The sequence below is a fragment of the Urocampus carinirostris genome, chromosome 2 (assembly GCF_059441175.1).
Source record: "Urocampus carinirostris isolate Australia breed hairy pipefish chromosome 2, RoL_Ucar_1.0, whole genome shotgun sequence".
NCBI lineage: Eukaryota > Metazoa > Chordata > Actinopteri > Syngnathiformes > Syngnathidae > Urocampus > Urocampus carinirostris.
The window spans coordinates 55,036,483-55,059,648 of record NC_142350.1 but is presented as its reverse complement, the minus strand read 5'-3'; the positions used below and the strand labels follow the sequence as shown (position 1 = coordinate 55,059,648).

Genomic DNA, 23,166 nt, shown 5'->3' with positions numbered 1-23,166 from the left:
TTGATAAGTTTTTGAAAACAAACCATATTACTGTCTTTCAGCTCACAAATCAAAACCCATTAAAGTATTCTTGCTAAATTAACAATTCCCACATATACACAGAAAAGACAAACTTATCAAATATCTTACTACGGGTGCTACAAAATACATACTGTTTTACTTCCTTTTGTCTCAATACAATAATATGCAAAGAATTAAAGAGCAAATTAAAGGATTTGATGAATGACTTCATAAAAAACGTTTGAATAATCAGGGGTTGCTCTTGGAGACTTACACTGCACGACGTAAGAGGCTAAGACTACAGCTGAACTCAGCGGGCACTGCAACCTGCAATCACAGTGACACAATGGAACAACTATAAACGTGTACAAAAAATGGGCTGGATTGTGTTGGCTGTGTTCTGGCTTGTAATGCGCACCCACCTGCCCTCATTAATGTCACTCCTGATCTGGAGGAAGTAAAGGTTCCTGCAAAGAACGAGAGAGTTTAACATTGGATTTTGGGGGGATTTCATATGCTTATTACAAGTTGTTGGCACCTTGTCTGTTCGTGTTGCAGAGAATTGGGATCGGAAACAAAGAAGCGCATTCGGAAGTTCAGATAAAATGGACATGCAAGACCTGCATAGAAATGTCGCTATGTCAGTGTTGTCAACAGTGACCTCGATCATCAAACAGCTTCTCCGTAAATGTCAACATGTGCTTGAGAACGGGAGAAATTTGCCGAAAAACTATCAAGTAAAATACCTTTGAACTGCTTCTTCAAGGGTTTTTCAGGCTCCAGCCATCTCTAAGAGAAAGAAATTGATTTACCCGAATGGCTTAGAATTGATCAGAAGAGAAAAATAAACAACTATACAAATAACACTAAATCACACTGTGTGAACAGTAAACAGCTTAACAGTAATAAGCAGTGTTGGGCATGTCACTTCAAAAAAGTAATTAGTTGTAGTTATTCACTACTTCTTCCCAAAAAGTAACTGAGTTACTTTATATTAAAGGTAACAAGTTACCTGGGAAAGTACCTATTTCTGTTACTTTCTAAAAAAACTTGTAAGTCAAATAATTCATATGTTCTGGTACAGTGGCTTCTTCATGAAAAAACATATACCATATTTTCCTCACTATAAGGAGCACAGAAAATAAGATGCAGCCCCCAAAAAATAGTATTACTATTATTATACTATACTATTAGGGACATGCAATCGAGACTATGGCAAGAGCTATCATGTTTATTTGCGTAAACCCATTGCACTCTTTGCACACTTACGCCAATAACCTCTCGGTTTGATATATATATATATATATATATATATATATATATATTATACGTAAAAGAGCTGGTATAGAATTTTGTTGACTTTCCGTTTTCGGTTTCTGTGTTACGCAACGTTATTGGCGCTTATGTGAAGAAATGGAGAGACTTTTTAAACGATTAGAGTGCACTATGCAAATCAGTGTTTCTGGCACCGTGAGTAAAAATACTGCAATAATGAGACGAGCTCAAACGTGTCATCTGTAACACTGGAGGTCTAGTGGTTAAGTGTCCGCGTCCTCACCGCCACAACCCAGGTTTGATTCCCACTGCATACAATGTATTGCGGTTCGGGCCAGCAAAATAACGTAAAACCGATAGCAAGTAGTTGCCTTGCATGGCTGACGCTGCTATCCGTTAGTTAGTGTGTAAAAGGGAAAAGTGTGAAGCACATTGTAAAGCCCTTTGGGAGGTCTCCATCGACTTGAAAAGCAATATATAAATGCAGACCATTTACATTTCATTTACCTTGTCTAGTAATGCACACCTATAAATACTGTGTGCATGTTTTAAGACGCACAGGTTTATATGGCCCACTCTTAAATTTTCTCGCCAATTTGTGGTTATTAGGAGCGCCTTATAGTCCAGAAAATACGGTATATGGTGGATAGTAAAGGACAAATGCAATTGTGGCGCGTGTAAGTGCTCACAGGCGAATGTGCGTTGGCTGTGATTGAGGTGATGGCTGTGCTGGACTCTCTGATCTGCAGACTGAAAAACTGTCTCTCCTGCAGGCCCAGGTGGTCACATACTTGGTCCAACAGGACCACACCGTCATCTTGCTTCTGAATACGGACAGACAAGACACATGATGTGAGGCGCAGCAAACACTTTGAGGGACAATTCATGAAAAGTTGCAGGAAATATCCATGGCAATATTTAATTCATCCAAGCTTTTGATTCAACTTTAATCGGTTTTTTTTTACATACTATTAAAAAAGTAAAATTTGACAAGTAGAAATTCTTTGAACTTGAACCGCCTCTTCTCTACATTCCTATAATCTGGTGCTCAATATCAATTTTTATTTATGCTGAGAAAGCACATCTGCCTCACTGATGGGAAATTCAAACTTTAAATCTTGGCTTGGGGCCTTCTGCTTTGGAATGTTCTCACTGTGCTCCCATGTATGTATGAGTAATGAATGAAAGTGGTACACTTTTTAAAATTGAAAAGCCGGGAGCAAGTGGATGATGTCACACAGAAACTAATCAATATAGAGGACCGTTGGGGCGAAGGCCTCATTTTGAGGCAATGTTTCTACTTTGGGTTTGTCAGCTAGACACACTTTCAACAAACGATTTGGGGTGCGCAGATTCCTGGGCGTGACGACTTATTGGCTATTGAATTTTGCAGTGATCTTTAATAAGCTGATCCAAAATAAACTTATCTCGTTTTACTTCTCATTTCTCTAAAAGGTCAGGTCCTGTCACCTGCTAGCTTATAGAAATGTTTTTTCTATAACTACTCCAATAAAACAACCGATTGATTGTTTTGCAGATATGCCTCTGCAGACTCTATGTAACAATAAAACCAGATTGAAAAGGTGAAACTTACTTGGCATGTTATCAACATAATTTGGGCTGGCAAAAATTGAGATAGGGAGATCTGGGATAGGACTTAAACAAGTAATATATGCATCTGCCTCAAAGTGCCTTGCAGCATGTAGGCAAATTTGCATCTATATCGTCTGTTTGCTCCGTTTGACGTGATGTGCTGATAAGGCAAAATCCCCCCAATTGTGACAAGTACAAGAGGTAACTGTGTCCTTGAAACCAAAGTCACTGGTGAAAAGGAGATGCAGATCAATGGAAAGGGGAACAAGTTAGCGTTATGCTCAGACATAACAATCATTAGCAGAGCACGGTGACAGATCGCAGCAACATACGATCTCCTCATATTCACAGGCAGGAAGCAGTGTCGGATCTTTGTCATACATTTACTCGGAAGGTCTCGATGGTGCCATCCAGCAGCTGAACCAAGCAGAGCAGGTCCGGTTTTGGCATGTCTGTCACCGCCGTGATGGTGCAGGCCCTTAGCTGGTCTCAAGCGAGGGGGACCTGAGAACATGCACGACAACGCACATAAGCCACGCTTCCACTCTGTTGTCTGACAGCACCACCCTCATAATGACACTGCATGTAGAGAATTGAGCGGTGACTCACGCATCATGAATGCAAGTAGTGCTGTAAATGTGAGCAGGGCAGGTTTTTTTGGTGAACCTAAGGTTCACGGGCCAAAGAAGGCAAGTGAAAGGATTCTATAAGCACATGTGCCAAACTCATGGCCTGTGTGGGCTGCAAGAGTTTAAAATGTCTGAGCGTCTGAGAGAGAGAACAGGTCAAAGTTGTGTTTTGACCTGAAACTAGAATTCCCACTGTCGACTACGATATCCGCAAAGTGACGTCTCAGCACCATAAAAACACAGTGTTTCATATTGATGCCAATGAGGGGAATTAAGAAATAAGTGACCCTATAAATGTCGCGAAAATGTAATTTTGTAACATAGTAATACATCTACATGTGAGATTAGTTTGTTCCCGGATCACACTCCTATTGAGAATTGCTTGTACCCAGAGTGAATTTTCTCAACTGAAAACCAATTAATTTGTTCCCAAAATCACAAAAGCATTCAAATTAAGTCATGTCAAGTCAAGTCATGTTTATTTAATCACAAAGAGTCTCAAAGGGCTGCACAGACGACAGATAATTGCAAACCACAGACTAGTATTACACAATCCCCTGATCTAAAACCTAAATGAGGGCAAGGAAAAACTCAAAAACATCAACATGAGGAAAATGAAGAAACCTTGAGAAAGGACTGCACATGAAGTAATCCCCTTTCCAGCATGACCAGGCTGCAATGGATGTTGCAATAACAAATAATAAATATTGTCAACATTAAATATAGGTTATTCATATGCTATAGAATAGAAGTGTGTTTGAAGCTTAGATTTAACATTTCCGCTGAGGTTGCAGATCGAATCTCAGGGAGAAGAGCATTCCACAGCACCGGGGCCCGAATGGAGAACGCTCTCGAACCTGCGAATCTCTTCTTGGCTCTTGCAATATTAAGATAAGCAAGTTGATAATGCAAAAACCTTTATTAAAAAAACAGAGAGATTAGTCTTTTGAAAAGATAGCGACCATATGAGAAATACTGGATCTTTTACGCTCATGTATTGGATTTTAGACAATTGATAGATCAAAAAAAATAAAATCAATAATTGTTTTATTCCATGCCCTTTTGCAAATGTTTAACTCAATGCAGCTCGGGACTCAAAAAGTTCACCTAATCCCGCTTTAAAAATTCTTCCACTTCAATCGGTTTGTGTTTTAGTTTGTCCCGGGCCTGTTCTTGCATCTCACTCTACCTCTCCCTGCCTCTCGCAAAAGCCAGCTGAATGATAAGAATGTTAAACATTTTTTTCAGCGCTCCAACACGCCCATTTCGCAGTTGTAGGCCACACACAAAAGTATGCACACAAACAGTACAAGCACACTCACTCACACTCAACTGGAGGAACGGCCATGCGAGCGTTCCAAAGAGTCCTGTACCAGGGGTCTCAAACTCAAATAACCTGGGGGCAGCTACGGCAAGGGTCTGGATGAGGTTCGGCCGAATCGGGTTTTCCACAAAAAGTTTGGATAAAAACATTACCCGGTTTCCAGATTTTTTTTTTCCTTCACAAAGTAAGATCTGAAGATTAAAAAAATAATTCATATGAAAATCACTCACTAAAAGAAAAAAAGAATATTGATTTAAATAATTAGCAAAAAAATATGAACAATCATAAGGATGTACATTAAATAATGTTGAAATATTGGCATTCATTTCATATAACATGTGCCTCACCTATAGGAAGCTGACATAATTGTCCGACATCTTGCTGCTGATGGTACCCAAAAAAACAAAAATCTGGAGAAAGGCTGGGGGAAAAAAATAAAAGAAAAATTTTGTTTTATATTCACTTTAAGTCTGTAATTGTCATTCTTACTTGTAACTTTAAACACTCATTTTAACTTGAACAACAAAATACTACAACATGTAGTGGTCGAATAATACACACGGTCCCTTTAACTTTCTTGTCAAGGCAAGGGCCCCAAAATTGAATGGCCCCCGGGCAGCAACTTTGAGACCGCTGTCCTGTACGATCTTAGCTGCCAAGTAAACGATTAATGGATCACACTTAAAAAAAGAAACAACAAGGGTGCACGGTGTTCTGAGTTAATGTTTGAAAACGGAGTTACACTTGGAATGTATTAAAACCGAGCTGAGCTCAACTAGAAGGCCATTTTTTCCACAGTAAGCCTCTCACAAGCTTACTTACAAGTAAACGTTTTATAACAGGGATAATCAGCATGTATATGCTACCGTGACAGTTCACATCTATTTGTGATACTTTGACATGGACACGTATATTGCCTATAGATTAATATCATAAATATCACAGGGTGGAGCTGGACATTATAGGAATTTATTTCATTAGACAAAAGTAGGGCTGAATACTTTTGTAAAAATACTTTATTTCCAAAATTCTACAACTGAGAATTCATATTCAAGTTTTTTCTCCTCAAAATATTACTAAAAATGTATCATTTCTATCATCTGTTTTTATCATATAATTATTATTACTCATTAAAAATAAAATGTATTTGTCTTATTGGCTCGTCTAATGCTAAAATAAAATCCAAAAAACTATGAATTAACATATAAAGCAAGTTAGCGACTTAGATTAATAACCTTTACTTTTACTTTCTGTAGAGCTTACGTTGTAAATTTACCAACATTTCATCCCGTGCCATGATGCCAAAAACTGGATCACAACATCACTAATACAAAATTAATAAATACCGTATTTTCTGCACTATAAGGCGCACCGGGTTATAGGGCGCACCCCGAAAAAATAGTTTTTGGTCCTATTTTTAAAATACATAAGACGCACCAGATTATAAGGCGCTACAATGGGAACGTCGACAAAACAGTCAGATAGTTCAGTCCAACTTATTACCCCCTTAACATTCCCAAAGCTTGCAAAGACGCAAATACATGTCGAGAACACGTGCGGATGCGGTGTCCGTAAGATGTCACTCAAATGCATCGTTCCATCATTCGGAAGGTTAAAATCTTGGGATTCAAGAAATGCCAACCATTCCTTAGTATCCATTTTCTTTTTCGCTCGCAACTTTACTGTGCATATGACAATAAACACTTGGAATTGAGTTTAATTTAAAAATAGACACTCCATTCCATCCATTATCTGCACCGCTTATCACAGAAACATCGAGTTCAGTCTGAAACAAGATACAGGGACAATATAAAACCCGGAGTAGCTCACCGAAGTCGTTGTGTTCATAATAATGTGCAGCCAATGTCCTCTTATATCCGTGAGGGTAGTAAATCCAGGAGAATACAATATTTACAAATACAGAATAGAAAAAAATGCTTTCTCTATGCCGTCAGCCACATGCTATACGCATTCATCTTTTTCGGCAAATTGCAGGCTTTGTTTCGCCGTTTAAGCCAATGCCAGCCTGTAAATGATAAAAAGGATCCGCCCCTTGACCTCCGAATAACTTTAGCCAATAGTGATCGATTCAACTGATGATTGACACATCTTTTTCGGCCAATTGCAGGCTTTGTTTGCCGTTTAAGCCAATGCTAGCCTGTATTTGATAAAAAGGATCCGCCCCTTGACCTCCAAATAACTTTAGCCAATAGTGATCGATTCAAATGATGATTGACACATTGGTTAGCCAATGAAACACCGGTAAATAAATCCCAGCATACACCGCGTACTACTTGGCGTTCGGGGGAAAATCTAGTCGGCGGCTGCAAGTTAGTTGGAAAACTTTGCAATTTTAAAATTGATCCATAAATAAGGCGCACTGTATTATAAGGCGCATGGTCAGCTTTTGAAAAAAATAAAGGCTTTTAGGTGCGCCTTATAGTGCGGAAAATACGGTACATAAATGTGGAACATCGCTGCAATTCTTCAGCTCTGAGATTCATTCATGGCAAACAAATGGCTGCTTGTGGTCTTTGAAGAATGTATTCTGTTAATAGCCCACATCACATGCCTTTGAATTTGATTAACGTTTCAGAATTACAGTACAAAAAAACCACCCGGCAAAAACCTTTGGAAAATCATTGAAAATAAGTCAAGGTTCCACCCAAAAGACGTCTTTGTTCGGTTGAAAAGTCAAAAGGTAAAAAAAAAAAAAACTCATTCACACTGATACATAGACTAACAAAAAGTAATTATTATTGAATAATAACCAATAATAAAAATAGTATAGTTTAATTAGATTTTGAGGAAAAAATACGGAAAATGCACATATACACAATGAAGAAAAAAATCCTTTGTAAAGACTGTTGAAAAGACGATTTTAGACCCTTTATGGGAAAATTTTGACCACAGTAGACAAGGTACAGTGAACTCTTGTTTATTACGTTAGTTACGTTCACAAAAAGGATCCGTGATAGGTAAAATCCTTGAAGTAAAAATCGTATTTGTTTTTTATATAATTATTATCCAATTGCATTCTGTATTATACACTGACACCAAAGAACCAAAAACCTTTACAGGCTCAATAATCTAAAAAATAAATAAATAATGAATTGTTAAATAGTAAATTATCAATGAGAACTGAAAGTGTTTAAGAGAATGCACTATTCAAATCAACAAAATAGCAAGACTGTGGAAATTTATAGCGAGGGTTCACTCTACAGCTGCACAATTGACCGAAATCTTGATATTGCGATGTGCGTAGTCCAAATGTGTAATCGCAAGACACTGCGGTTTGAGGTTTCTGTGAGCCGACAGCAACCATAACAAAACTCCCCAGAAAAGGGTGCTGTTTTCTTAAAATGGCAGTGTGTAATATTGAGTGCCACCTATTGGTGCAAAATATTTAGGAAAAGTTAAAATATTTAAAGTTAAATAAAATAAAATTTTCTGGGTTTTAAGAATACAGCGTTAAAGTACAACACAAAAAAATAGCGTAGAAAATGCACTTTTCTTTTAAAATTGAGATTGGAATACTGGTCTGAAAAATCGTGATAAGGTTTTTTTCCAAAATTGTGCAGCCCTAGTTCACTCTTAACACAAAAACTACTTTTGGACTGAATTTGGTCCATGCTGGACAGAATCAACACAACCCAATTTTAGACTAGAACATGTCCAAAATTATTAACATGAGAAAAAACAAATACTCAAAGACAAGTTTACATATTTTAAGTATAAAATTTGTTTTTAAAACTAAAAAACACATGATGAAACATCCTTTCTCCATTCGGGCCCCGGTGCTGTGGAATGCTCTTCCCCTGAGTTTTGATTTGCTACCTCAGTGGAAATGTTTAAATCTTAAGCTTAAAACACACTTCTATTCTATAGCATATGAATAACCTATGTTTTATGTTGACAATATCTGTGTATTATTTGTTATTGCAACATCCATTGCAGCCTGGTCATCCTGGAAGGGGGATGACCTCATGTGGGGTCCCTTCTCAAGGTTTTTTCATTTTCCTCATGTTGGGGTTTTTGAGTTTTTTTCTTTATGATTAAGGGCGTCACAAATAAACATGACTTGACCTTAAAAACTTCCCCCAGTTCCCCTTTCTCACTTGGTTAGTCCGTGCCTAGCGATTGTGTTTTCATTTATATTTATATTTTCTTTAAATTAATTTATGTTCCTGCTCTGAACCATTGCTTTAAAAAGGTTGGTCTACTAGTGATTCAAAGAGCCAAGAAGAGATCTCCAGGTTCAAGAGCGTTCTACATTCAGAGCCCATTGCTGTGGAATGCTCTGCAACTTAAATCTCAGCTTAAAACAAACTTATATTCTATATCATATTATTTTATGAATGACCTATACATCATGTTGACGATGTCTGTGTATTGTTTGTTGATGCAATTGCAACTTCCACTGCAGCCTGGTCATCCTGGAAGGGGTCATCATACTAAGGTTTTGATTTTTTCTTTGGCCTCATGTAGGTTTTACATCAGGGGATGGTGTCATAATAGCTTGTGGTCTATGCAGCCCTTTGATAATTCTTGTGATTAAGGGCTGTACAAATTAACAAGACTTGGCGTGACCAATCTACGGTTAAGGAGAGTAAGTGACCATTAGATTTTTCATTTCTTTTCTTAGCATTATTTTGCAGAGGCAATGGCCCGTGACCCAAAAGTGAGTCATGGTATACCAGTTGAGAAATGGTGTTTTTTAATACTTTAGCATTGTACATTGAATGTTATATTGACCCTTTTCCCACACATGACATAACCACGTGGACGACACCATGACGAACACTGGTAACCCGAAGTAAACAGTGGACAAGGCCAGTAAACTGTATATACATCTAAACAAATTATCTAGTCTGCCTGACTTTAGTCCACACAAACTGTAACACTATATTGTAAGTGGAGTATCCCCATACACCGGTGCTGATCTAAAAGCTTATGCAATTCTGGATGGTTACCAGTTATTATTGGTGTTGTGCCGAAAAATGTGAAAGGTCCCTCCCTTGCACCAACGTTACTAAAATGACCTCATATCTAATTTTGGGGGGAAATGTAATAGAACAGAAAGCACCATGTATAGAAATCACTTTTGAGGATGATGAAAATATTTATTTTGGCAAAATTACATTTTCTCTTCTGAACATTAGTCTTTTAATTATTTGTTGGGAATTTGGCAGTTCATTCTGGGCGTATTACATTTTACGGTAGAGCACATAATAGTTTTCAATACACGTGATATTTGGAATATTTCTGGTTTAAATGCCCGGTTAATCACAAGAAAAGCAGCTCATTTACATTGTAAGAAACAGCCGGGGTACGACTTTACCAGCTCAGTAGCCTAGATGGTAGTGTGCCCGCTTTGAGACTCGGAGGTCGCTGGTTCGCGCCTCGGCCGAGTCATACCTAATTGGTAAAATGGCGGCGCCCTCTGTTGGCTGCGGCTGCATCGGCTCGCTACAACGGGTCAGGTGTATCGACATTTTGTTCTGTGTACATTGTTACAAAGAATGACAATACAAAGGAAATTATTATTATTATTAGTGTAGCGAGATCTCTTATGTTTCTTTGACGTGAGTCGTACTTTAACATAAAATTTCTCGGAAATACATCAAATGTACCTTGTAAAAAATGTTCGCGGCAAATCCTGGAATACTTGAGGTGCCTCGGCACAACACCAGTTCAGATAAACAATGCCGTCTTGTGCCTTCATCAAAAGGGATCAAATTCCAAATCGGGCTTAAAAGCTTGCCCACTGCACAGGAATTAGTCACCATGTGCTGGTTATATTCTTCTGTCGTGGTTATTGGTATTCGATTCAACTCAACTACCTATCCAACTGGCGTGCGCTCACGTAATACACGCCGTCCGTCATGGCTCTCATTTTGCCAGAGTGAGGGCAACGTGACGTCACGTGCAAAGGGTCAAAAAAAGCACTCTGAGCTGCAAATTCATTTTGATTTTATAAAACACTGTTGAACAGAATTATCAACAAATATATATTTGTTCAGCTTTCTTAGACAGTGTCAAATAATGAATGAGTTTTTCTTTTAATCAATATGTTTTTTACTGAATGTTTTATAGGCTACAGCACTTTGAAATACATTTTGTTGTCTGAAAAAAATGTTGATTTGGGTGACAAGCAAATATATAAATCAATAACTTATCTTCCGACCAATTTTGAATCTGTGCTTTAAATTTTGTGGTCGTTTTAAGCTTTTGCTTTTCAACAGTTAAAAGTTAGTTTGAAGTCAAATATGCGCCTTGGGTCGGTGGTGAAAACACGGAGGTGGGTGTAAGCAAGTACAACAAAAACTATAAAGGATTTTAAAACCCAAACAAAGAATTATCTAAAGAGTGATAAACGATAGTGTGGCGCTATCATAAACGACTATGACCTTTCCGTACTTTGAACCCAACACGGAACTTGTTGACAACCTTGGCTAGTGTCTGTGAATGAGCTACACACCCTAAACACCAAAAACGCGTTGCTAGTGAACTTTCCCTCCAGCCCAGAGCAACTCTCCTCTAAACTTTTTTTCTAGGAGAAAAGAAGAGGGAAAAACATAAAAAGTCTACCTCCGTAGCCCCGCTATAGGGACGAATCACGCTCATGAGAGTGACCGCCGGGGCCAGCTCCAGACCCGCCGCGGCGTCCGAGGATCCTGGCAGGTAGGCGAAGGTAAATATCCGGGAGATTTCTGGTCCCTCGCTGCCCTGATTGAGCGCAGCCTGACCCCGCCCCTTCGGCCTGCGCGCTCGCTCCCGAACTAGGAGTCACGCTGCTGTGAGCGCGCACGTAAACAACCGGAAATAGTTAATATTCGTCATTCCAAAGTTCGGACACGCTTGTGCTGGATAAAAAAAATAAATAAATAAAAAAATATATATATATATATAATAATAATAATAATAATAATAATAATAATAATAATAATAATAATGATAATGATGATGATAATAATAATAATAATAATAATAATAATAATAAATAAAAATAATATATATTTTTTAAATAATCATCTCATCTCATCAGCCGTACCGCTTATCCTCATTAGGGTCGCGGGGGGGCTGGAGCCCATCCCAGCCATCTCCGGGCAGTGGGCAGGGGACACCCTGAACTGGTTGCCAGCCAATCGCAGTTTTTAAATAATAAAAATAATAATTAAAAAATAAATAATTATAATAATAATAATAATAAAACGAGGTCAAAATTGATTGTGTAGCACTTTTTAGGCAACGTATTGAAACTCAAAGTGCTGTATAAAAATATGCAATGCATGTAATAAGCAAATTAATGCCACCCCCCCCTTTCATCCCCCAAAACCCCGGAACCCCATATATACAACCACTCAATAGTTAAAATAAAATAAAAAAACAATGAATCGAGTCAAGTCATGTTTATTGTTATAGCCCTTAAAGCTGCACAGACGACAGACTATTGCAAACTAAAGACTATTTTTACACCATCTCCTGATCTGAAACCAACATGAACGCAAGGAAAAACTCAAAAACCTCAAACTGAGGGAAAAAGAAGAAATAGAATAGAATAGAATAGAATATACCTTTATTGTCATTGTTACAAAATGGGTTAACATATTGTGACAACGAAATTGGGCATGACACTCCAGTTTTACACATTCACAGTGAGGTATGAGCCAAGAAGATAAGGGAACAAAGGAAGATAAGGTTATAGGTTGAGAAGGAAATGCACATAAGATAATCCCCCTTCCATGATGACCAAGCTGCACTTACAGTATTTATAAATGTGGAATTGTGTGTGTGTGTGTGTGTGTGTGTGTGTGTGTGTGTGTGTGTGTGTGTGTGTGTGTGTGTGTGTGTGTGTGCGTGTGTGTGTGTGTGTGTGTGTGTGTGTGTGTGTGTGGCTTATAGGCCCTGAAACGGCATAACCGATTTTCAGGAAAATTTACACAGTTGTACTTTAGGCCTCTGGAAGTGTTTTAGCTAGGTTGGGTGTGATTTTGGTGAAAACATGTTTTCCTTTTTAGAGCGTTCCTCTTGAACAAAATTTACATAGTAAGAAATAGCAACAGTAAGACACTAACATACTGTAGCTAATTAGCACTAGCTGACTTATTATATTGAGTGTCTTTGACGTGACTTGTATCTACTTAACATAAAATTGCTCGGTAATACATCAAAAGTACATTGTAAAAAAGGTTTGCTGCAAATCCCGGTACACTTGAGGGCTGCCTGTGTTGTGACTCGGCATGCAAAACACCAGTCCCTCGGTTTGACTGCAGCTAAACATTGCTGTCTTCTGTCTTCATCAAAAGGGATACAATTCTAAATCGAGCTTGGAAGCTTGCCCACTGCAGAGGAATTAATCACCACGGTAAAAAGTGGTGGTTACATTCCTCTGTCGTGGTTATTGGTATTTGTTTCAACTCAACTGCCTTTTCAACAGCCGTGCGCTCAAGTGCCTGTGGCAGTCCATCATGGCTCTCATTCTGCCAGAGAAGGCAACGTGACGTCACATGCAAAGGGTCAATACGAATCGGCATTACCTGAACATGAAATTATGTTTTCAGGCACCATTCTATTCTCTAGTTTAGCAGAACTAGGCTAAAGTACTTCAAGGAAATAAATAATATAAATTTTCTATCATTGTCATGATTACTGATGTGACTGCTGCGGGTTCTGATTGGCTCCTTGTCAGTATTTGAACCCAGTCCTGTCAGTCCCCTTTTGTCAGTCCGTCTGCGAACCTCAGTGAACACTAGGAAAGCCTTTTTCGACCCTGACTCCCACCTGTCCCGTTTTTTGCTCCCGTCTGTCTCCGGCTTCGCCCTGTTTTGATCCTGACCATGTCTGCTCTCCTGTCCCGGCTTACAATCTCTTTTTGTTCCGGACTACGTCTACTCGCCTGTTCTGGCTTACGACTCGCTTCCGACCTCGACCACGCCTTGCTCTCCCAGTCCTGGCTTCCGACCCGGTTTTTTCCGTCCCTGAAACCGCCTTCGATCACCACGGAAGATCTACATCCGTGTTCGGAGATCCATCCGAGTACAAGAGTGACTTGCTTCCCGCGTCCAGCGAACACCGGATCGTGGGTGCAGCCCTTTCTTTTTCCTCCAATAAAACTTGTGAGAAACGTAACGCAATTGGGTCCTGTTTCCGCTTTGGTACTGACAATCATTCACTAAACTACAGCAAAATGAAGTGCAAGGACAAGTAACATATAGTAAACAAACACCCAACGATTATTGGTTGAGGTTTTTGAGTTTTTCCTTGCCCCCATGTAGGTATTAGATCGGGGGATGGTGTATTAATAGTCTGTTGTTTACAATAATCTGTGGTCTGTGCAGCCCTTTGAGACTCCCTGTGATTAATGGCTATACAAATAAACATGACTTGACTTGAATCAAGATCATGTCAGGGCTGAAGGAAACCTTCAGCTGTGTGGATGTGCCCTGCGGGTCCTGACTTTGACTTATGTGATATTTACCAGAATTATAAAACAAAAACAGAAATACATAAAGCGTGTCCCCTCCCCAATGCAAGTTTGCTGGGATGGGTTCCGACGCCCTCAGGACCCAGTGAAAAAAGGTGGCTGGAAAATGAATGAATAAATAAATACAATTATGGCTAGGCACAGGCTAACCATGTAAAGAAAGGTAGTTGAGAGAAGCTCATCCGCAATGAAACAGATGGCAGCAGATGACCACAGAAGATTTTTTAAGCCAGTGCAGAGGCCTCCCACATGAAGAAACACTGAAATTTAGAAAAAACAACTAGAGAACTTAAATGTAAACGTTGGAAATAGGAAGTAAAATGTGCTAACAATGATACATTGTATTTTGCATAGGAGTCTAACACCTTTGTCAGGACCAGGACGGAAACAGGACCCACTTGCGTGACGTTTACCATGAGTTTTATTAAAAGAGAGAGGAAGGGCTTCGCCCACGATCCGGTGTTCGAACAGAGAAAGAAGAAATCCGAACACGGAAGTGGATCTTCCGTAGCAAACGATGGCGGTGTCAGGGGCGGAAAACTGGTCGGTAGCCGGGAATGGGAGAGCAAGACATGGTCGGGTTCGGAAACGACACGTAAGCTACAACGGGAGAGTAGACATAGTCGAAAACAAAAAGGGTCGGGACGGGAGAGCAGACGTAATCGGGATCAAAACGGGTTGTAGCTGGAGACAAACGGGAGCAAAAACGGGACAGGGGGTCAGGGTCGAAAAAAGCTTGCCTTGTACACACAGAGATTCGCAGACAGACTGACAACAGGGGATTGACAGGACTGAGTTCAAATAGTGACAGGGAGCCAATCAGAACCTGGGGCAGGTGGATCCAAATGAGCAGGCACAGCTGAGTCACATCAGCAATCATGACAACCTTCTTACTAATTTAATAAAAAAAGTACCCATTCTCCCCATATATTTCACATGAAATGAATTAATTCCCCAATTCTGTTTTCTAAAATATGTTTTTGAAATAATATGTTATCAAGTTTAGAAGTCTACATTGTTCTCAAATATAAAGACAGGAGCGTTGAAACTGCAAACGGCTGGCCAATTTTGTCCTATCTGTTGTTTTTCAGCAGCTTGAGGCATTTACGAAAAAAAAAACAATAAAAAAAGCGAGAGGGATGCCGCGGAAAATAGAAATTGATTTTTGCCTCATTTTAGAAGTTGATTTTTGTTGTTTCTCAACTTCATACACTGTGTCAAGAAGACATATTTTCTGAATATTATTTTAAAAGACCTTTAACTTGAGAAAAATAATCTGACAACTATACATTTCTAAACAGTAAACAGTGTTATTTTTTAGGGGAGGATGTTTCTTTTGAGGGGAAGCACGGCGGTGCGGTGGTTAGCGCGTGTGCGGCACAGTTCTGAGGTCATGGGTTCAAATCCAGCAACCAGCCTTCATGTGCGAAGTTTGCATGTTCTCCCCGTGCCTGCGTGGGTTTCCTCCGGGCACTCTGGTTTCCTCCCACATTCCAAAGACATGCATGTCAGGTTAATTGGCCGGTCAAAATTGTCCCTAGGTCTGAATGAGAGAGCTAATTGTCTGTCCCTGTGTGTCCTGCGACTGGCTGGCAACCAGTTCAGGGTGTCCCCTGCCCACTGCCCGGAGATGGCTGGAATGGGCTCCAGCACCCCCGCGACCCTACTGAGGATAAGCGGTGCATATAATGGATGGATGGATGTTTCTGTTGATGTTCTTGAGATCCTGTATTTTATTTTGATTTGTTGTCGCCACCTATGGAACCAAAGAGATACTACAGCTGTCAATCAAGTTACCGAATTAATATGTTCCCCCTAGCGCAGAGGTCAGCCATAAAAGCCATAAAAGCTAAATCATTTTTATGGCGGAACAAAATTAAACAGAACTGCTAAACCCGCTCTCCAGACAAAAGCTTGTTCAACACATTTTATATCACTGAGTGACATTTGATAAAATCTATGAAATAATAATAATGCCTGAACCGGTGTCCCATATAAATACACCAATTAAAATTTGTCTCCCTCCCGCAGGTACTCAAGAGTGTTAAGACTCATTCTGACCGTCATTTTTGTCATAAATAATGGTTTCAAGGTGCGAGCAGAGCTCTTTTGTAAAAATGTCACAAAACTCTGCAAACAAGGTATTGCGCAGATGGCGCAGGGCGAGAGACAGGTGGGAATGCTTGCGCTCTTTGGATAGCTCCGCCCATCCCTACCACTCACCCAATCAAACTGCTCTGGAAGCTCTGCTGGCGTTTTGGGGTATTTACAGTTTGTCCTGTGGATTTTCATCGTAAAGTGTCTCAACAGTGAACATGTATTATTTTATGAGCTTGCATATAAAGGATTACTTAGTAATGTACACCAAAACGAGTTTTATTTTGGGTGTGACACCTTGACTGTAAACTGTAGTTAAAAATGTACCCTATACAGTGAAGAAAATAAGTATTTGAAAACCCTGCAATTTTGCTTTTTCTCCCACTTATAAACAGGGTTGGGTAGGGTTACTTTAACTTGATTACTTTCAATTACTTTTGGATTACTCCAATACCAAATATGCTAATAAAAGACAAAAGAAACTGAATATGAAGAAAATTACTAAATTTTGTGCAGGCTTTGGGAGTAACGGAACGCATGTAACGGCAAAAATGATGTTGGCAAGCTGTTTGATTTATTTTCATTTTGTTTCTGTCGCATTTTATGTTAGTTTTGCCGGAGATCAAAGAGATCAAAGCCAGGAGAGAAATCTTACCACGTGTTGTAAGTCATAATTATATTCATATTTAGTTTCTTTTGTCTTTTATTAGCATATTTGGTATTGGAGTAATCCAAAAGTAATTGAAAGTAATCAAGTTAAAGTAACCCTACCCAACCCTGCTTATAAATCATGGAGGGGTCTGAAATGTTCATTGTAGGTGCATGTCCACTGTGAGAGAGATAAACTAAAAAGAAAAATCCAGACATCACAAAGTAACAGCAGGTAAAACACTAAGACGCCATGGTTTGGATTCATGCATAGCACAAAAGGTTCCCCTGCTAAAACTAGAACATGTCAAGGCCCGTCTTAAGTTTGAATATGACCATTTGGATGATACAGAGGAGTCATGGGAGAAAGTTTTGTGGTCAGATGAGACCAAAAAACAACTTTTTGGTCATAATTCCACTAAGCGTGTTTGGAGGAAGAAGAGTGAAGAGTACAATCCAAAGAACACCATCCCTACTGTGAAGCATGGTGGTGCTTTGGGGTTGTTTTTCTGCACATGGGACTGCACGATGGCACTGCACTAAAGAGAGGATGATTGGGGCCATTTATAGTGACATTTTAAGGAACAACCTCCTTCCCTCAGTCAGAGCAATGAAGATAGGTCGTGGCTAGGCCTTCTAACACGACAACGACTCGAAGCACACAGCCAGGAAAACCATTTGGCTTCGTAATAAGCATATCAAGGTTCTAGCATGGCCCAGCCAGTCTCCAGACTTAAACCCAATCGAAAATCTTTAGGGGGAGCTCAAACGCTGGTTTCTCAGCGAAAGCTCGGAAACCGGACTGATCTACAGAAGATCTGTGTGGAGGAGTGGGCCAAAATCCCAGTGTGTGCAAACCTGGTGAAAAACTACAGGGAACATTGACCTCTGTAATAGCAAACAAAGGCTACTGTACGAAATAATAACATTAATTCTTAGGTGTTCAAATACTTATTTGCAGCTATATCACACAAATAGATTGTTAAAAAATCAGGCATTGTGATTTCTGGATTTTTCCATTTTAGTTTATCTCTCTCACCGTGGACATGCACCTACGATTAAGATTTCAGACCCCTCCATGATCTATAAGTGGAAGAAATTGCAAAATAGCAGGGTGTTCAAATATTTATTTTTTTCACCGTATAAAAACTGGACAATACCGTTATTAGTTTCAGCGTAGGTTTGGCTTCATGTGCACTACCATTAGGCTTCGCTCATACAAATTTAGAATGGCATTGAAAAAGTTTGCATGGAAAAAATGTTGTCTTCAAGCCATACATACTCATGAAAAGAGCCCTATATGGCTCGTGAGCCATAGGTTCCTGACCCCTGCCCTAGGGTGATCCTGTATCCCTCAAAATGCCAAAAACAGGTGCTGGCTTCATTGAAGACTCCAAATTGTCCATTTTAATAATAAATGACCTGTCGTGGCCTGCTAATGGAGTCAGCACCTTTTGCTTTCACGTGTGTCTTCTGACGTCTGTAATCTACATCAAGATGTCTTGCGTCTCTTGCAAGGAATGCTCTTCCCCGCTGAAGAGCGATCCTGTGTGTTTGTTGACATTCAGTGATATTAAATGCATTCTTGAGAACAAGGTGCAAAACTTCGTGCTGTCGTCATGGTAACAAAAGCAGATCTGTTTGCCAAAGAGGGTGATGCAGTGAAGACAGGAACTGTCTCCGGGAGATCACCTTTCTGTACCAATGGTCTGCACATGACCCATATCAATTCTGTACTCAATTTTAGACACAGAACACATTGAAGAACTGGGCATCACATCATGTTCATATCTGTCAAATAACATTCGCCATAAAAAGAGCAAAACAATGTTTGATTTAATGAATTATGTAAGTATTTGATCTTGGATGAATACAACCAGAATATGGAAAATATTTACCAACTCGTGACTTTAGAGGATTAAGACACTATTCCAAAATAAAAGAAACACAAATTAAGAATTACTGTATTTTCCGGACTATAAAATGTACCTAGAAAAAACAAAATTTGAAAGTGCATCCTATAATCCAGTGTGCCTTATAGACCATAAATATGGTAAATAAAATTGGGAATGCATAAATACAACTTGCTTCTGTCAAGACCAGAACGGAATCAGGACCCAAATGCATAGCGCTAACCACAAGTTTATTGGTAGAAAGAGGAAGGGCAGCGCCCGCGATCCGGTGCTCGCTGGACGCGGGAAGCAAACCGCTCATGCAATTGGATCGAGATCCGAATACGGAAGTGGATCTTCCGGAGCGGGAGATGGCGGTGTCAAGGACGGAAAAAAACGGGTCGATAGCCGGGACAGGAGAGCAAAAACGTGGTCAGGATCAAAAACAGGTCGTAGCCGGAGACAAACGGGGAGATCAGGAACAGACGGGTGGAAAATGGGTGCAAAAAGCAGGACCGACAGGAGTCAGAGTTGAAATGCTTGCCTTATAACATCAGAGGTTCACTGACAGACTGACAACAGGAGAGTGACGGGACTGGGCTTAAAAACTGACAGGGAACCAATCAGGTAGTCCGCAGCAGCTGGCGCCAAATGAGCGGGCACAGGTGATCCAAATCAGTAATCATGACAGCTTCTGTGTATAGTAACCATTTATGAACAAATCAATTTATTGTAGTTGTGAAACCAGATTTTTTTTTAATTTAAATGTTCTATTAAACGTGACTTTATTTTTTATAGCAAACCTCATTTTAATTTATTGTGCCTTATAGTCTAGTGCATCCTGTATCTTCCGCAGACAAACAATTTTGACGTTGTGCCCCGTAATCAGTGCACCTTAAATTCCAAAAACATGTTAATTGCACCTATTTTGGTACTCCATCGTTCATGTTGATTTATTTAGTGTTTTTATTTTTTGTTTTGGGAGAAATCAAGTGTAAAGATGAATATCTTGCAATAGAAATGTCAATCTATTGGGCCAAGTCACTTTTGTGCATTGCAGCAGTAGAATAAAGTATTTATTAATACAGGGACAGTGTGTATAATTTGACGCCTCCTAGTGGTGAATCATTTTTTTCACTTATTTATGAACTGTTATATGAACATGAATTTTACAAATTATCGTTGAACTGGAAATTAGCTTTTATATTGCATAATAGGAGCCTCATCTCAAAAGAGCTGACATAATTGTCCACCATCTTGCTGTCAAGGGTACCCAAAGACCTCAAAATGGCTGGGCAAAAAAATTGAGAGGTAAAATTGTGCGTTTTGGTCACTTTGAAACACGGTATTTTATATTCCCTCTTGTTCTTTTGAGCGCTTGTTTTCAGTTTACATAAACAACACAGCAAAATCTAGTGGTCAAAAAACGCACACTGTCCCGTTGAGCACTGTTTGCTCATGAGCATTATTGACGGTAAATAACTTGAAAACGGCAGATCGAATCTCAGTAGGCAGACCATTCGAAAGCAATTTTAACTTTGTTTTTACTAATGATGTTATTTCCATGCTCTGCCCTCTGAGATTCGATCTGCAACCTTAGTGGAACTGTTTAAATCTAGGCTTAAAACACACTTCTGTCACAGCTGCCATGGCGCCCAATTGGCCCCGCCCATGTGGTGCCAGCTGCGGCTCGTTTACAGATTGGCTTTCCGTCTATTTAAGCTCAGTGCGCTGCTCTTCCTTTGTCAGTCCGTCAATGAACCTCTGCCCCGCAAGACATGGGTTCTGACTCGTTCCTGTTTCCTGTTGGTATTTCCTGTCCGGTATTGTTCCCGTTTATTTTGTCCTGTTTAATATCGGTTTCCAGTTTCGTTCCCATCTATTTTTGTCCTGTTTATTATTCTCTCCAGTTCTCCTTTCCGTCTAGTTTGTCCTGTTTAATTTTGATATCCTGTTTTGATACCAATCCTGTCTGTCCCGTCCTGTCCGTTATCGACCCCATTTGTCCGATATCTGCTCGGGCAATTAGTATCGATCTCGTTGGCTTCCTGTCTTTCCACGCCAGGCTGCTGCCTAACGTGCATGACTCCCCATTTCCCGTAAAATAAAAGGCTTGTGTGAGAAATGTCACGCATTTGGGTCCTGATCGGGTTCATGACAACTTATATTCTATAGCATATGAACAACCTATGTTTCATGTTGACGATATCTGTGTACTGTTTGTAATTGCAGCCTGGTCCTCCTGGAAGGGGGAATACCTCATTTCAAGGTTTCTTCATTTTCTCCATGTTGAGGTTTTTGAGTTTTTCCTTGCCCTCATATAGGTTTTAGATCGGGGATGGTGTAATAATTGTCTGTAATAATCTGTGGTCTGGACAGCCAATTGAGACTCCTTGTGATAAAGGGCTACAAATAAACATGACAATTTGTAAGTGAGAAAATCATTAATTTTACAACTGAATGAATCATAGTTATGATTCAACTCACACGACATGATTATCAGAGTCGTGGAACAATTTGCACTGATAAAATCAGATTTTCCTCCCCTAAAGAATGTCTCACTCTCTGACCAGGATCTCAAAATAGCAACTCTTGCTATTTTCATTCATCATATGATCACACAAAGTCATAAAAGTGGGGTTATGCAATACAACTCATAAAACACAAATATTTAAGAGGATAATTCCGGGGGGAACACAAGGTGTCCTTTCACCATCTGAAGTAAACAAGCATAGAAGCAAAAAAATGGTTTGCCCGGGTCATAAATCTCAACGTGGACCGGAATTGATGCAGACAGGTCCAGGAGATTCCCTGGCATGGCGAGGCTACATGAGACAAGAAGAGTGATCCAGAGTTGTCAAATGCCGTAGCACTAGGTCACGACCTATTAACTATATTTAGTCCGTAGAAGAGCATCTATTCCACTCCCTCGGATTTCAATAAAAACAACTCACGGTTGCTGGCAGACGGAGTGGACGAATATTTTAGCATGAAATTGTACTGAAAAGTGGGTAAACTTATATATTTTTTCTGAAAATTTGTCTTGATGACGCGACATCAGGGAAATGGTTTAGACTACACGCTTAATTAAGGGAGCTATTATTCTCAAACACGACAAACCAGTGAGATCAGTTTTTTGGTTTGTGCAAGATTTGGCCACCATTATTGTTTGTCTTCCAGTTATATCCAGGCGTACAGCTTCATTTTAATTACCCTTTTACATCAGACAGGTTCCAATACGCGCAGCACGGCGGGGCGGTGGTTAGCGCGTGTGCAGCACAGTTCTGAGGTCATGGGTTCAAATCCAGCTACCAACCTTCCTGTGCAGAGTTTGCATGTTCCCCCCGTGCATGCAATTGGCCGGTCTGAATTGTCCCTAGGTGTGAATGAGCGAGTAGATTGTCTGTCCCTGTGTGCCCTGCGACTGGCTGGCAACCAGTTCAGGCTGTCCCCTGCCCACTGCCCGGAGATGGCTGGGATGAGGATAAGCGGTACAGATAATGGATGAGGTTCCAATACTTCAAATAATTTATCAATCTCCAGGGCTCCATGCCCTTACAAACTGTCGTATTTTCCCTTACAAAATACAAAATAATCTTACACCCTATTTTTTTGCAAACATGTTTATTTATGTAGTTTAACATGTTATATTGTACACATGTTTCCTTATATCATATATATTGTTAATTAAAATTTTGTTGTGACATGAATGAGGTTTATTATAAAAAAAAAGTTCACTGTAGCAGGAAAATATACATGCAAATATGATTAAGTAGAATAATACATTTTATTATTCAAATTATTCATTCATTTTTCATTAAGTTATTGTTGGTAATATACTGATAAAAGGGATAACCACAAACCTGTCTTTTTTCATTTTCCCCTTTTATACTTAACTTCTTTATACAACATCATAATTCATAATATAATGCATCAAAGCAAGTGACTCGTTTGAGAGCCAGCTCTCTTTAATGAGTTGAGCCAAAAAAGCTGGTTGTCTAAAAAGAGACGGACTTCCTTTCACTGCATCAAACCGCTTGCTTTGTTTTTTGTTTTTTTAATGGGATATAATTAAATTGTTGGACAAAAAACCCTCAATAATCGTTTTATCATCAAATCTTACAACCCTGAATCATAATTTGATTGTGAGCCTCCGAGAAGACACCCAGTCCTCCAGCCAAGAAAAACTTTTTATGCCATTCATTTACAAGTCTGAATGTT

The 23,166-nt window shown here is 39.5% G+C and overlaps 1 protein-coding gene across 3 annotated transcripts in view; it reads right to left on the bottom strand.

Annotated features, from left to right (window-relative positions):
* Positions 1 to 23,166, bottom strand: part of ptpn3 (protein tyrosine phosphatase non-receptor type 3) — a 44,968-nt gene that overhangs the window by 21,392 nt on the left and 410 nt on the right. For 2 of the 3 annotated variants that reach the window (XM_088327190.1, XM_088327188.1), the window contains exons 2-8: positions 11,413 to 11,618; positions 3,250 to 3,372; positions 1,965 to 2,099; positions 747 to 789; positions 539 to 620; positions 423 to 467; positions 275 to 327 (exon numbers count right to left, since the gene is read on the bottom strand). In XM_088327190.1, the coding sequence (XP_088183316.1) occupies positions 275 to 327; positions 423 to 467; positions 539 to 620; positions 747 to 789; positions 1,965 to 2,099; positions 3,250 to 3,318 (427 nt within the window). In that variant the 5' untranslated portion in view covers positions 3,319 to 3,372; positions 11,413 to 11,618. Of the gene's footprint in view, positions 1 to 274; positions 328 to 422; positions 468 to 538; positions 621 to 746; positions 790 to 1,964; positions 2,100 to 3,249; positions 3,373 to 10,162; positions 10,323 to 10,454; positions 10,619 to 11,412; positions 11,619 to 23,166 lie in introns of those variants that run through there. The other variant, XM_088327189.1, reaches the window with a different exon arrangement.